Raw genomic sequence first — 16096 nt, forward strand, 5'->3', positions numbered from 1 at the left:
AGGGCTCTCTCGGACCAGGCTGGCCGCTGGGCTGGGGAGAGGGGGCTGGAACCTGTGGCCTCTGGCACTGGGAATGCAGCCCCCTGCCCACGCGCGAAGGACTCCGCATAGATGGGCCCCATCTCCCCTAGGCCTGGAGGACCCGGAGGGTGAGGGGGTTGCTCTTCGGAGCTTACACGAATCCCCCACTCCACCCACATCTGGGAATGGCGTGTTCAGATATTGAGGCACAGAGACCTCTGGCGGCTGGGACATTTATAGCTGCGTATGGCCCAGTGCCGCACGATATTGGATGAGTAATGCCCTGCGTGGGGGTGGAGCCCCGCTCAGCAGGGCAATCATGGGGTCCTGCTGCTTTAAAACCAGAGCAGGACTGGCCTCTCTTTCTAACCACCTGGCACCGTGGCCCAGCCCCCAGCACTGTGCCAACGACGCCTGTGGTGCAACAGGACCACGCCATGCTGGGCAGCCACAGACCGAAGGGGGCTTTGCTGGGAGCTGGGGAAGCCTAGCGGATGGAGCACAAGGCTGGGCCTCAAGACACCTGGGTTTACTCCTGGCCCAGCTGCTGACCTGCTGGGACACCACTGGCCAATCACTTCCCTCCTCGGCCTCAGTTTCCCTCCAGCTCTTGTCAAGTCTTTGGGCAGGAACTACTTTGTGTGTGAGCGCACACCCAGTGCCCAGCTCGACAGGGCCTTAAGCTCAGTTAGGACCACGCGGTACTGCCCCTAATGATCCCAACTCAGCCCTGTGACCTCGCCTGCTCACCAGCCCCGGTGCTGCTGGGCCCTGAGCGGCAAAATGAGCTGCTCCTGCAGGAGACTGGAACTGCCCCCCACCCCCCTTCAATCCCGGGCACAGCCTGCACTGGGTTTGTGGCAGGGGGGTTGGATGGCTGTGTTAAGAGGCCCCTTGCTGAGGCCAGTGGCCAGCGAGTCAGTTTGTGGCTGGAGCTTGCCACAGCCGGAGTCCAGGCCTCACCCAGAAATGGAGGATGGGGGATCCACCCCCTGACCCCTCCCCCGCATTACAAATGAGCTGTAAAGATCTCGTGATTTGGGGGGCGTCTGAGATGCGGTGCTGGGCTGGGCAGGGGGACAATGCTGCAGTTGGCGGATCGGGGGGGGGACAGGGCAACCTGGGTCTGCAGGGTTCAGGAGTGGAGCTGGCACCGTTGCGGGGGAGGAGAGTGAGTGGGGAGGGGCAGAGGATGACTGGCTCTTTCAGAAACTTCAAGGGCTGGTTTGCAGACAGGGCAGGTCATAGAACCTGCCACCAGGAGGGTTTTACCCAAGCTCACCCCTTCCAGGAGAGGAGGGAGGCAGCCCAGCTAGGGGGCTGCGGGGTAATGGCAGAGTTAGGCTGGGATAGCAGGAGCTGTGGGTCGGGAGTGAGGGGCACCAGCGGGGGGGGGGGGGGGGGGGCAGAAGGGAGCCCGGATCTGCCATAGTCAGGGGCTACAGACCAAATCCCATGAATATTGGCTGGTGGCTCTGGCTGCCAGGACCTGCACTTGGGGCCTGTCCCCACAGGGTGCTGGGCACAAGGGGTGCAGCCCAGAGCAGGCCCATAGAACTGTCTTGGTTTATTCGGTTCTGCCGGGCCTGGTGTGGGGGATTGGGGGAAGCAGGTGAGACTGTGACACAATAGGGACCCACTGGTCTCCCCCTAAGCCCTCCTGCCCTCCAGCATCCTGGATCCATCCACATGCACCAGGATGAGGTGCTGCAGCCCGGATCCCAGCCCCGCCGCCCCAGCCTGATTTCTCGGCTCCTTGTAACAATCCCGTCAGCGGTGGCTCCCCGCAGGGCAGGCGTGGAATGGATTGGCCATGGTGCTTTGCGCTGGCTGGGGGCACAGCTCTGTCATGCTGCCAGTGGCGCTGAGAGTGGCGCTTCCTGGATGCCTTCCCTGCCCTGATTAGGGTGTGTCTCACCACACCCTATGGGTCCCTCTGCAACGGCTTCCCCATGCACACAGGGCCGTGCTCTGGGCTGGGGCCACCTGACACACCTGGGTCAAGTTTGCAGTGAAGCTTAGTTCCTATTTTGGTGCCTAAATCTGGGAGCCAGAGCGGAGATCCCGGCCCCTGTACAGCCCCCAGCACGACGAGGCTGGGCACAGCATGCAGGCCACGACACCGTTTGGGCCACCACACCCAGGAAATCTGCTGCTGCCCCAGCCCCAAGGAACCGTAAGGCGAGGGGCAGCCAGTGCCAAGAGACTGTGGTACCAGAGCTGCTCACTACTGCTCCCCGCTGGCCAGCCTTTGTCACTGCTCCCTCAGTGCGCTGCCCGCCTGTGCCCCTCTGGCTCCATGGGGCACGTGGTGCTCAGCAAGAGCCCGGGCAGTGGGTTTGAACCCACAGGGTTTTTGGGGTGGGGAATTCAGGGATCCCCCAAATTCACATACCAGGCTGCCATGTAACCCCCAGTGCTGCCCGATGGGCTGATCCCCACGGTTCCTGCTGCACAAGGTGCCAGCTGGCTGGGCATGGCTCTGGACTGGCACTTGCTACACTGTGCCAGCCGCTTCCCCGGGCCATTTCACCCTGAAGGAGCAGAAACTATCCTGGCCGGGGCCCTGAGTCCCAGGTTCGCACATGGACCCATAGCAAGGCGTCTCCCACAGTGTTTCAACCCATTCCACTCCCTTGCCCGTCCTGATTCGCCTGACTCCCACTGAGCGACCTGCACCAGGTTCCAGGCTCTCGCTTGCCCGGAACACCTGCATGAGACCAGAACCAGCCTGGGGGACTGCATGGACTCCTGCCATCCTGTCCCAGGCCCTCCGATGTGACACCTGCACTCCTGGGTTCACAGCCCCACGCTCTGCGTTGCCCCTAGCCTGCTCCCCCTCCACCCACGTGCACAGCGGCTGTGGGGCAGGAACTGGGTCATTGCCAGGCGGCCAGGGCTGGGCCACTCTTGCGCCCGCCAGCTCCTGATCTACCCTGGCCCAGCAAGAGGAGGATGGTGCCCGCAGAGCTACTGCAGGAAGCCACAACCTGCCCCGCCCCATGGTCCCAGGTCGGAACCGAACCACAGATCTGCTGCAGCCTCCGCTCCTGAGTTGTCACCTGAGCTGGCTTTAAACCTGCCTTCTCCAGCCCCTCAGCCGCTTCTCTGGGCTGGGAGCAGCTGTGTTAAAAACCGGCAGCTCCATCTCCCCAGACCCCGGCACTGCGGGCTCGTTAGCAGGGGGAGCCTCAGCCTAGAGAACGGCTCCGAAAACGAGGCTTTTCCTCACCAAACTGCGTATCCCTGGCCTCTTGCAGAGACTCCGCCCACTGCCAGATGCTGAACGAGTGACAGTGCACCCAGCCAATGGAACACCATCACAGCAGACTCCCATTGGGGGACCCCTGAGGCTGGGCACAGCTGGCAGTGGGGCCAAGTGGGTGGTGTTTGACGGAAGGAGCGATGGGGCCGTAGTGCCCAGGGACAGGGCCATCCCTAGCTATTTTGGTGCTCTATGGAGCCCCCCCCAGGCCTCCACAGGGGAGCAGGGGGGCTGGCCCCAGGCCTGCGTGGGGGACGGGGGATGGCCTCTTCCTGTGGGAAGTGGAGGGACCCGGCCCCAGGCTGCTCTGCTCCCCTGGCTCCCAGGCTTGGGGGGAGGGAGAACCGACCCCCAGCACTCACCAGCAGCACGGCTGGGAGCCAGGGGTGCGGAGCAGCCTGGGGCCAGGTCCCTCCACTTACCACACAGTGAGTGCAGGGTCGGGCCTGGCTGCAGTCTTCAGGGGTGTGGGGGCAGGGCTGGGGCAGAGCAGGGGTGGGGGAAGAACCGGAGCAGGGGCTGGAGCAGCACGCAGCTATGCTGGGCACCTGGCTCCTGGCCCCATACCCCTGAATGCCCGGGGAACCAGAGAACGCCTCACTCTGGACAGGGTACAGGGTGCCTGTTTGTGGGCGAGGGAGTTCCTAGACATGGGCAACGCGCCCAGGCCCCCAGGGATCAACCTGAGAACCCTGGCCAGGCACTGCCAGAGCCCAGGGGGCAGTCAGGGCTGGGGGAGGGGTCATGGGCCATTAGCAACCCTGTGGCAGGGCCACAAAACCAGGGGAGCAGCTAGCTGGATAGGAAAACAGCACCATCTGTCCTGGATGGGGGAGCCCAGGGCTGGGCTAGCAGGGGGTGGTGGGTCAGGACTGAGGGGCACAGGCCATGCTGGGGGTCGGGGTGGGGGATGGGGAGCCCAGGGCTGAGACAGCAGGGGCCTGTAGGTCAAGAGTGAGGAGCACCAGCAGAGCCGGGGGGTGCAGAGCACAGGGCTGGGGTAGCAGGGCCTGTGGGTCAGGAGTGAGGGGCACCGGCAGAGCTCATGGTGGGGTAGCCAGGGCCTTCTCCCCCTGGTTTCCAGCCCCTCCTGGCTGAACCCTCCAGCTGGCCTGGGCCAGGCGGCTCCCCATGGGGCCGGTTCAGCCCAGCTGCCCAGGCACCTCCAAATTCCCAGCTAAGCTCTTCAGTCCATTAGTAGCCGGCCCCACCCCGCTTCACACTGCCCCTGCCCCCCACAGCTCGGCTCCTCCCTGGTGTTCGCTGGCTGAAGCTGGGGAGGGGCCCAGGCACCCGGCTCTGGCCCAGTGGGGGCAGAGTGGGGCCAGGGTGGGGATTCCGTATCCATCCGGCACACATCACCAGGGCATCGCAGCACCCATAGGCCCATCGCCCATCAGTGTGACATGCTGCCCAGCCCCAGCTGCAGGATTGGTCCCATGGCAATGGGGCAGCGCGGGAGTTTGCCAAGCCAGGTCCATGGGCTGACCAAGCTCCTCCAGAGCTCTGGCTGTCCCCTCTCTCCTCCCCGGCCCTGCTGCCCCACATTATGTGGGGCATGCTGCCCAGGCAGGGAACAGCCCCGTGTCCCTGCCCCTCCCCATGCAGCCTGGGCCTGCTTCCATGGCTCGCTCTGGTTTATTGCTCTGGTGGCTGCCAGTCTCTGAGAACAGGAGATGGCGTGGGGGGTGCAGTGCCCTGGGGGGGCCGCAGAGCCCAGCTCAGCTGGCGGGATGGACTGTCCTGCACCAGGTGCCCCCAGCCCAGTCCAGGTCCATCAAGGCAGCGCTGCCTCCTGGCAGGGACACATGGACAGAGCCCGGTGCCCCTCCCGTTCCAAGGGCAGGGCTCAGAGTCCTGGGCTGGGACCCCTGGGGGGGGCACCGACCCTTGGTGCCTTCATGACCCCCCATTGCTGAGATGCTGGCGCCACCTGGGGGCTCCGTGCTGTCGGTGCCATCGTGTCCCATGAGCCTTGGGTTCAAGTCGGGGTGACAGCTCGTACCTTGTGCTGGGGTGAATGCCCGGGGGTGTCCCTGGGCGCCCTGGCGGGGGTCACAGCAGCTGCTTGTTGCGCTTGGGGATGATCTTCCGGACCGTCCTGCGCTCCGAGATGTTGCGTTTGACCTTCACGCCAGCAGGCGGTGGGTCCAGGTTGAGCGAGGGGCTGGAGTGCGACTTGGTGAGGCCGAGCCCCTCGTCAGCCGAGTCGGGGCCCCCGAGCCGCGCTTCCCACTTCTCCAGCTCCTCAGAGCCCCCGCACAGCCGCACCTCCAGCAGCTTCACATAGGTCTCATAGCGGCACTTCTGCAAGGGTGAGTGCAGCGTGAGCCCTGGCTGCGGCCAGCTCTGGGGGGCAACACGCCAGGTGGGGGAACAGCCACACAGCATGGCGGGGGTGGGGCATGGGTCCCCAGCCTGGGGTGCCCTAAGACCTTCCCTCTAGTGCTAGTCCCCTCCCCAGCAGCACAGTGCCCCTGCTGAGCCCCCACCTCACCCCCTTCTACCCAGCACCCCCTGATCGGCCCGCCCCCCGCAGCCCGGTGCCCCCTGCTGAGCCCCCACCCCACACCCTGCTGAGCTCCTGCCCTTCTCCCAGCAGCATAGTGCCCCCTGCTGAGCCCCCACCCTGCCCTCCGCAGCCCGGTGCGCCCTGCTGAGCCCCCACCCCACGCCCAGCTGAGCTCCTGCCCTTCCCCCAGCAGCATAGCGCCCCCTGCTGAGCCCCACCCTGCCCCCTGCTGAGCTCCTGCCCTTCCCCCAGCAGCATAGTGCCCTCTGCTGAGCCCCCACCCTGCCCCCTGCAGCCCAGTGACCCCTGCTGAGCCCCCACCCCACCCCCAGCAGCACAGCACCCCGGTCGAGCCCACTGGCTCTGAGCTGTCCCTACTGAGGACACTATAAGATGGATAGAAAGTTGGCTAGATCATCAGGCTCAATGGGTAGTGAACAATGGCTCCATGTCTAGTTGGCAGCCAGTATCAAGCGGAGTGCCCCAAGGGTCGATCCTGGGGCCGGTTTTGTTCAGTGTCTTCATTAATGATCTGGAGGATGGTGTGGATTGCACCCTCAGCAAGTTTGCAGATGACACTAAACTGGGAGGAGAGGTAGATACGCTGGAGGCTAGGGATAGGATACAGAGGGACCTAGACAAATTAGAGGATTGGGCCAAAAGAAATCTGATGAGGTTCAACAAGGACAAGTGCAGAGGCCTGCATTTAGGACGGAAGAATCCCATGCACCGCTCCAGACTGGGGACCGACTGGCTAAGCAGCAGTTCTGCAGAAAAGGACCTGGGGATTACAGTGGATGAGAAGCTGGATATGAGTCAACAGTGGGCCCTTGTTGCCAAGAAGGCCAATGGCATTTTGGGCTGTATAAGTAGGGACACTACCAGCAGATTGAGGGACATGATCGTTCCCCTCTATTTGATATTGGTGAGGCCTCATCTGGAGTACTGTGTCCAGTTTTGGGCCCCACACTACAAGAAGGATGTGGAAACATTGGAAAGATTCCAGCAAAGGGCAACAAAAACTATTAGCTCACTTCATCGGATGCATCCGATGAAGTGAGCTGTAGCTCACAAAAGCTTATGCTCAAATAAATTTGTTAGTCTCTAAGGTGCCACAAGTACTCCTTTTCTTTTTGCGAATACAGACTAACACGGCTGCTACTCTGAAAAAAATATTAGGGGTCTAGAGCACATGACTTATGAGGAGAGGCTGAGGGAGCTGGGATTGTTTAGTCTGCAGAAGAGAAGAATGAGGGGGGATTTGATAGCTGCTTTCAACTACCTGAAAGGGGGTTCCAAAGAGGATGGATCTAGACTGTTCTCAGTGGTAGCAGATGACAGAACAAGGAGTACTGGTCTCAAGTTGCAGTGGGAGAGGTTTAGGTTGGATATTAGGAAAAACTTTTTCACTAGGAGGGTGGTGAAGCACTGGAATGGGTTACCTAGGGAGGTGGTGGAATCTCCTTCCTTAGAGGTTTTTAAGGCCCGGCTTGACAAAGCCCTGGCTGGGATGATTTAGCTGGGGATTGATCCTGCTTTGAGCAGGGGGTTGGACTAGATGACCTCCTGAGGTCCCTTCCAACCCTGGTATTCTATGATACTATGACACAGCGACCTCCGTGCCCGCCCCCAGGGCAGTGCCCACCTCGTAGACCAGATACTCCTTCTTGAGCCGATACTCCTCCAGGTCACGACCCCGGCCACGCTTGTCGGGCAGGTTCCGCTGGTGCTCGTTCAGCTCTTCCGAGAACTTGTCCATCCACCCCTCATGGGCCTGGTGCTGCTCCTCCTGCCGGGACACGGGATCACTCAAGGGGTCCCCCACACATGCCAGGAACCCTCCACGGAAACCACAGCCAGTGTGGCGGAGGGGATGTCCACAACAAGCAGCCAGTCGATGGGGCACGGGGCCACCATGGGCTGAGCCAGGAGGCTGATCCAGCCACCATCTATGATGCTCTGATGGGCCCACAAATCCATGAAGGGGCAGAGCCCATGGGGGGCACTTGGGGGGGCACCAGGGGGTAAAACTGAGCCAAGGAAGCTGCCTCTGTCAGTGAGTCCCTCAGGCTGGGGAGAAAACCCCCAGGGGACCTGGGGTCCCGTGGCTGGGAGTTGCTGAGGTCCCATCACTGGGTGTCCCGTGGCTGGCAGTCATGGAGGGGTCTGGGGGTCCCGTGGCTGGGGCGTCTCATCACTGTGGGTTCCATCACTGGGGGTCCCATGGCTGGCAGTCACTGTGGGTCTGGGGGTCCCGTGGCTGGCAGTCACTGTGGGCCTGGGGTTCCTGTGGCTGGGGCTCCCGTTGCTGGGAGTCGCTGAGGGCCCTGGGGGTCCCGTGGCTGGGAGTCGCAGAGGGACCCTGGGGGTCCCCTCACTGGGGCATCCCATGGTGGCAGTCGCTGGGGGCCTGGGGGTCCCATGGCTGGCAGTCGTGGAAGGGTCTGGGGGTCCCATGGCGGGGGGTCCTGTCACCAGGGGTTCCATCACTGGGGGTCCCGTGGCTGGCAGTCCCTGGGGGCCTGGGTGTCCCGTGGCTGGGGGTTCTGTGGCTGGCAGTTGCTGGGGGCCTGGGGGTCCCGTCACTGTGGAATCGCTGAGGGCCCTGGGGGTCCCATCACTGGTGGATCCCGTGGATGGCAGTCTCTGAGGGCTCTGGGGATCCTTTCACTGGGGAATCACTGAGGGCCCTGGGGTCCCATGGCTGGTAGTCACTGGGGGTCTGGGGGTCCCGTGGCTCGGGGTTCTGTGGCTGGCAGTCGTGGAGGGGCCCTGTGGGTCCCGTCACTGGGATCCCTTCACTGGGGGGTCCCGGGGCTGGCAGTCGCTGGGGCAGCCCTGCCCCATGCCCACGGGTGATGGCACTCGGGAGCTCACCAGGGAGCTGCGGCTCTGTGCTGTGGGCAGGATGGGCCGGATGAACTTGCGCTGGGAGCCCACAGCCGCCGGGAAGGGTGGAGATGAGAACATGGCGGCCACCAGGTTGATGCGGGAGATCCAGGAGCTCATCTCCTCGGCGCTTCTGGGGAGGAGAGAGGGAGAGACTGGGGTGTGGGTTCTGGGAGGAGGCCGCGCCCCTGGGGCCTGAGCGGGAGCAGAGACTCTCAGGGGTGAAGGCTCCAACTGGCTGCCCCTGGCTGGGTCCCAGTCTGTGGTCAGCTCCCAGGGCAGATGCAGTGGGGGCTGCGGGTCAGGAGTGAGGGGCATGGGCAGAGCTCCTGCTAGGAAGGCAGAGCCATGTAACATGCAGTGCCCCCGGGGTGGCATGGGCAGCAGGCCCCAGGACAGGGGAGACTGAGGTAAAGGAGCAGGGAGAGTTTGCCTCAGGGTGTGAGGGAGCAGGGGCAGCATATCCAGGACAGGTGAGGGGCAGTGTGCTCAGGATGGGGTTGGGGGCAGTGTGCCCTGGCCAGGGAAGAAGGACGGGGGGGGGCAGCATCCCCAGGGCAGGGGGATGGGACTGCATGCCCAGGATGGGAGCAGTGTACCCAGGTGGGGAGGGCAGCATGCCCAGGTCGGGGGGGGCAGTGTGCCCTGACCCAGGGGAGAAGGGCAGGCCGGGGGGCATCGTGCCCAGGGCTGGGAAGAGGGCAGCATCCTCAGGGCGGGGGGATGGGGCCACGGGCCCAGGATGGGGACACTGTACCCAGGGCGGGAGATACCATGCCTGGGGGGGCACTCACAGCGCCTGGAAGAGGAAGACGCGCCAGTCGGCCGTCTGGAGGCGGAAGACATGTGGCCGCTTGTTGTACTTGGAGGCTCTCTCGGCTAGCGCATGGTGCACCCCGATTGGCTCCTCCACGCCTGACACATCAACCCGGGTCTCATCCTGTGAGGGAGGGGCACACGGAGCATGAGCCAAGAGGCGGGAGCAGACAGCCCTGCCCGGAGCCCTAGCCCCCACCTGGCCCAGCCCATCTGCCCCCACTGCCTGCCCCTTGTGCCCCCATGCCAGGGACCCGCTCCCAGGGCGGCTCCTGCTCCATGGGCTTGGCCAGGGGTGCTGGGCCTGGCTGGTGTCTGCCAGGGGCTCCCACTGGCCATCAGGGAGACAGGGATCTGAGCCACAAACAGCCCTCAAAGCCACATTAGATATGGTATCCCCCAGCCATGGGATAGGGGCTGGGGATCAGACCCTTAAAGGCTGCTCTCCCCACACCTCCAGCCCCATGGCGCTGCCCACCCCTCTCCCTGCATCCCCAGCCCCATGGCACTGCCCACTGCCCCCCACATCCTCAGCCCCAAAGCAGGACCCTAGCATTACCTTGAGGAAGTAGAGCACCATCCCCTTGAGCACCGTGTAGAAGGTTTTCCAGCCTCGCTTCCCCCAGGGTGCTGGAAGGGCAAAGGTCATGCAGGGTGAGACCCCAGCCCCTCCTGCCCCAGGGAGGGTGAGACCTCCACCTGCCCCAGCCCGTGATGGGTGTCACCCCTCAATGCTGGTTTCCCGGGGTGACAAGCGTCTCTCTCACACACACACATACATGACAGGTTTCAGAGTAGCAGCTGTGTTAGTCTGTATTCACAAAAAGAAAAGGAGTACTTGTGGCACCTTAGAGACTAACAAATTTATTAGAGCAGAAGCTTTCATGAGTTACAGCATCTGATGAAGTGAGCTGTAGCTCACGAAAGCTTATGCTCAAATAAATTTATTAGTCTCTAAGGTGCCACAAGTCCTCCTTTTCTTTTTGTGGACACACATACATGCTGCTTGCTGGGGTGACAGGCATCACCCCTGCCCCCTGCGCTGGTTGCCAGGTGATGGGTGTCACCGTCCCGCGCTGGTTGCTGGGGTGACAGGCATCACCCCTCCCCCCTGCGCTGGTTGCCAGGTGATGGGTGTCACCGTCCCGCGCTGCTTGCTGGGGTGACAGGCATCACCCCTCCCCCCTGCGCTGGTTGCCAGGTGATGGGTGTCACCGTCCCCCGCTGGTTGCTGGGGTGACAGGCATCACCCCTCCCCCCTGCGCTGGTTGCCAGGTGATGGGTGTCACTGTCCCCCGCTGGTTGCTGGGGTGACAGGCATCACCCCTCCCCACTGCGCTGGTTGCCAGGTGATGGGTGTCACCATCCCCTGCTGGTTGCCGGGGAGCCGGATGACACTCACTCTTCTTGCCATCGGCTTCAGCGTGCACCTTGCGGGCGAGCTGCCCCTCCTTGTACGTGGCGGCCTTGGCGTCCTGGCTCAGTGTCAGGAAGGGGTTACTTTTCTTCCGGCTGGACGGGGTGCTGGGCGGCTGGGGCGTCAGGGCACTGACCAGCTCCTCCTCGTCCCTGCAGGGGGAGCCACGGCGCCCGGCATTACAGGCTGGGCTGTTTTGGTGCCCCCCCCCGGGGTCAGAATGGAACAGGCCAGGCTTTGTGTCCCCCCCCTCGCCTCCCCATGGTCAGACAGAAACGTGCTATGGCTCCTACAACCCCCCGCAGTTAGAATGGAACAGACCATGGTTTTCCCTTACTCCCCATCCTAATGGAACCGGCCATGGCTCTCCCTTACTCCCCTGTGGTCAGAATGGAACAGACTGAAGCTCCTGCCCACCAGAATGGAATACACCATAGCTCCCCCTTATCCCCGCACTACAATGGAACAGGCCGTGGCTCCTAACCTTCCCCCCCCCATGGTCAGAATGGAACAGGCTGAAGCTCCTGCCCATAGCTCCCTCTTATCCCCGCACTACAATGAACAGGCCGTGGCTCCTAACCTTCCCCCCCCATGGTCAGAATGGAACAGGCTGAAGCTCCTGCCCATAGCTCCCTCTTATTCCCGCACTACAATGGAACAGGCCGTGGCTCCTAACCTTCCCCCCCCATGGTCAGAATGGAACAGGCTGAAGCTCCTGCCCATAGCTCCCCCTTATCCCCGCACTACCAATGGAACAGGCCGTGGCTCCTAACCTTCCCCCCCCATGGTCAGAATGGAACAGGCTGAAGCTCCTGCCCATAGCTCCCCCTTATCCCCGCACTACAATGGAACAGGCCGTGGCTCCTAACCTTCCCCCCCCCCCATGGTCAGAATGGAACAGGCTGAAGCTCCTGCCCATAGCTCCCCCTTATCCCCGCACTACAATGGAACAGGCCGTGGCTCCTAACCTTCCCCCCCCATGGTCAGAATGGAACAGGCTGAAGCTCCTGCCCATAGCTCCCCCTTATCCCCGCACTACAATGGAACAGGCCGTGGCTCTAACCTTCCCCCCCCATGGTCAGAATGGAACAGGCTGAAGCTCCTGCCATAGCTCCCCCTTATCCCCGCACTACAATGGAACAGGCCGTGGCTCCTAACCTTCCCCCCCCATGGTCAGAATGGAACAGGCTGAAGCTCCTGCCCATAGCTCCCCCTTATCCCCGCACTACAATGGAACAGGCCGTGGCTCCTAACCTTCCCCCCCCATGGTCAGAATGGAACAGGCTGGAGCTCCTGCCCATAGCTCCCCCTTATCCCCGCACTACAATGGAACAGGCCGTGGCTCCTAACCTTCCCCCCCCCCCATGGTCAGAATGGAACAGGCTGCGGCTCCCCCCCCCCCCCGGTCAGAACGGAACATGCCATTGACAGGGGGTCGGACCAGGCCGTTGGCTCCCGGGAGGGACCATTGCAGGCAGGGGGGCGGTGGGAGGCTGGCGGGGCCCCGGGTACTCACACGGCCCACTCCAGCTTCTCGTTGCGGATGGAGTGATACAGCGCCTGCCGGGAGAGCCACAGGGCGTCAGGGCGGCCACGCCCACGCCCCCGCCCAAGCCCCGCCCCCGGGCTGCGGCCGGCCGGGGTCCCTCCGGCGCTCCCCGGGGCAGGGCTCTCCCGTCCGCCCCAGGCTGCGCGCTGCAGGGACAGCCCCGGCCGGGGCTGCTGGGTCCCATCGGAGCGGCTCCGCCTCGCCGCAATCACCGCGACCTGCCCTGGCCTGGCTCCCCGAGCACACGGCGGCCACGGGCTGGGCTCCGCGACTCGCCCGCTTCCTCCCGCCGCACAGCGCCGCGCGGATCCCTGTCACCCTCCCCACGCCGTGCAGCACGAGACACTGGGGCAGGGTGCCGGGGACAGGTAGAGAGAGCTGGAGGGGGTGGATGGGGACAGGTAGCGGGAGGGGGTGGATGGGATAGATTAGATAGAGGGGGTGGATGGGGACAGGTAGCTGGAGGGGGTGGATGGGGACAGGTAGCTGGAGGGGTGGATGGGGACAGGTAGCTGGAGGGGGTGGATAGGGACAGGTAGCTGGAGGGGGTAGATGGGGACAGGTAGCTGGAGGGGGTGGATGGGGACAGGTAGCTGGAGGGGGTGGATGGGGTCAGGTAGCTGGAGGGGGTGGATGGGGATAGATAGATAGAGGGGGTGGATGGGGACAGGTAGCTGGAGGGGGTGGATGGGGACAGGTAGCTGGAGGGGGTGGATAGGGACAGATAGCTGGAGGGGGTGGATGGGGACAGGTAGCTGGAGGGGGTGGATGGGGTCAGGTAGCTGGAGGGGTGGATGGGGACAGGTAGCTGGAGGGGGTGGATGGGGATAGATTAGATAGAGGGGGTGGATGGGGACAGGTAGCTGGAGGGGGTGGATGGGGATAGATTAGATAGAAGGGTTGGATGGGGATAGCTAGCTAGAGGGGGCGATGAGGATAGATAGCTGGAGGGGTGGATGGGGATAGGTGGGGGGGTCGATGGGATAGCTAGCTAGAGGGGGGCGATGAGGATAGATAGCTGGGGGTGTGTGTAGGGTAGATAGATACGGGGGTGGATGGACTGATTTGTGCAGGATGGACAGACAGACAACTGACGGATGGACGGTGCAGTGGGTGGACACACAGTTGGGTAGGTATCGGGGCCCGCCAGGCCCTCAGCTGGCATGCAGGCCAGAAGCTCTTGACACCAGCAGCACCAGCTCGCCCGGCCGAGGGGTTCAGTACCTTGAGCTGATCCTTGGGGAAGTTCTGCCCGTCCCTCATACCATCAAGGTTGGTTACAAACTCGTGGCAGGTCATGCTGCGGCCGATGTTCTGCAGCCACAAGGGGGCGATGGTGCGACGCACAAAGGGGTGGGAGAAACACGGATCACAGTGAGAACAAGGCTGGGTTTGTGCCCATGTGGCACTTCGTGCTGCCCTGCGCACATGGCTCCCACACATGTCCTCCCCACCCCAGGCCAGGGCCAGCACCAGGGCCAGGGGCACTGACCCCACACAGCCTGGATAATGGAGCCAAATGATCTTTCTAGCACTCAGAGCTGCTGCTCCCAAAGCCCTGGAGGGGAGCTGTGCCGGGGCTATGACACACTGTTACATGGTGCTACATCCAGCCAGCAAAGGGGCAGACAGGCCATCTCTGGCCCCCTGTCGTGCTGGCCAGGGTCACAAACACAGGCTGTCGGAAGAGGCGCCCACGGTTCCATCCTGCAGGCTGACAACTCACCTGGGGGGTGGGCCCTGCGCCCCTCTCACCGCTAGCCTGCCAATGACAACATGGCTATCCCTGTGACGGGCAGCCTCCCCTTAAATTGCTCCTTGGCCCTAAGAGTACAAAGCGAGAGCGGGGTGGCAGGAAGGAGCAAAACCAGGAGTCCGGGGCCAGGTCTGTGCTGGAGCCTGCTTGGGCACATCCCTCCACGCCTGTGTTTCTGCACACAGGCACTCCCCTGTCACACACATACTCAATCTTGGGCAAACAGCCTGTGTGGATCACATGTGTGCACACCCAGGACCTTGTGCCCACAGTCACACAGCATTTTGCCCTGGAGCTGCAGCATGGAGCCACGATGCATTGGGCGGGGGGTGCTGTTCTCAGGGGTGACCTTCCCCCTGCCCCAGGGTGAATCACGGGCATAGCTCCTCCCGGGTACAAGGCCTGGGGTTCCACACAGAACAGCTGCGGGGCCCAGCTGGGCATGGTCAGGCACCAGGGGTGGCTCCCAGAGCAGCAGGAGGAAGGGGAGTTTGCAGGACCAGTCACTGCACTGCTCAACTCCCCAGATCAGCCAAGGCTAATGGGACCCTTGAGCAGTGCTTGGGATTAGAGTGGGTGTCCCTGGGGCACCCACAGTGTGACCAGGGGACAGCTAGGTGAGGGCCAAGGAGACCCACCCAGTGGATAGCATTGCTTTTTCATGCAATCGGTTCCCTTAGTGACTGGCGCTGCGAAAAGGACCGATGGACGGACCATCCCTTCCCCCCGCTGCTGAATCCCAGAACATCACAGCCACCTGCCCGGTCCTCACCCTGCCCTTCGAGGCAGAGCTCTGTCTCCATGGCCCAGGCCCTCGTGAGCCCTCCCTGCTGGAGATGAGCTGAGCCCCCTATCTCATTGCACACTTGCACCCAGCACTCACCGATGGGAACCACATGGGGGGAGGGCACATCCCGCTACCAACCCCGTTCACCCTCTGTGCCCGGCTGCACAAAACAGCCCAGCTCTGGACACCGCCTGGCATGGCCAGTCAGGCCACGCTCTGGGCCTTGGTTGGTGAGATCCACATTGAACCCCCCCACCACCCGTGCCCTGGGCTTACCTGCCCATGCAGGTCCGTATTGAGCAGCATGAGGGGCAGGTCAAGGTGTGCACAGCATCTAGGGGCAGAGAGGGAGAGTGTTTGGCATGGAGCCAGCCTGGGGGTCCATGGCAGGAGAGATCTGCAGAGCCCGCTGTGTGGGGACCGCAGGGGTCCCATGCCCCTCCAGGGCAAAGATCGCCCTACCCAACACCTCTCCCAGGCAGGCACTGTGGCAACCTCCTGGCAAGCAATCACAGCTCTCAGTGGCCCGGCTCCTCCCCTGCCATCTACTGAGAGCTGGGGTGGAGGCAGGGCGGGGCAATCATGGGCATTTGTGTGGGGGCAGTGGGGAATCCCAAAACGCCTTCATCCCGGGGCTCCGAAATAAAACCTGGGCATCCCAGCCAAACTCCAGCTCCATTCATCCCCACCACCCCAACCTCACCCCGCACTCGCGCTTCCTGTGGCGCGGCACTCTTCACTTCCTGTCTTAAACTGGCCTGCAGCCTGTGGTTACCATTAAACAGCTGCCTGGTTCCAGCCCAGAGGTGGTTGCCTTTCAGTGGCAGGTGCTTGTGCCGACACCTGAACGGCTGGGGAGCTGGAAGGGTTCATGGCTGCCAGGCGCTGGCCGGGGTGAATCGCCGCTCTTTAGAATCATGGTGGTCCTGCCTCTCAAGCACCCTGGAGAGGAGGATGGGAATCGCTGCCTCATAGTTTTGGGTGGGGAAAACTGAGGCACAGAGCAGCACTGGTCCCCATGGGGATGTGAGTGCAGTATCATGCCCAGGATGTGTCAGACCTAGGGTGCTCGTGGAGCGGGGGC

General features: G+C 63.1%; 1 protein-coding gene across 1 annotated transcript in view; it reads right to left on the bottom strand.

Moving 5' to 3' along the window:
- Window positions 1–4905: 4905 nt before the first annotated feature.
- The window catches only part of PSD4 (pleckstrin and Sec7 domain containing 4), a 32235-nt gene continuing 21044 nt past the window's right edge, over window positions 4906–16096 (bottom strand). Inside the window, 9 exon segments of the mRNA XM_043503003.1 lie at window positions 4906–5593; window positions 7444–7587; window positions 8676–8820; window positions 9482–9627; window positions 10063–10133; window positions 10906–11072; window positions 12437–12480; window positions 13694–13783; window positions 15289–15346. Of these exon segments, the coding sequence (XP_043358938.1) occupies window positions 5342–5593; window positions 7444–7587; window positions 8676–8820; window positions 9482–9627; window positions 10063–10133; window positions 10906–11072; window positions 12437–12480; window positions 13694–13783; window positions 15289–15346 (1117 nt within the window). The 3' untranslated portion in view covers window positions 4906–5341.

Source organism: Dermochelys coriacea, chromosome 26, assembly GCF_009764565.3.
Source record: "Dermochelys coriacea isolate rDerCor1 chromosome 26, rDerCor1.pri.v4, whole genome shotgun sequence".
In the NCBI taxonomy this organism is placed as follows: Eukaryota; Metazoa; Chordata; order Testudines; family Dermochelyidae; genus Dermochelys; species Dermochelys coriacea.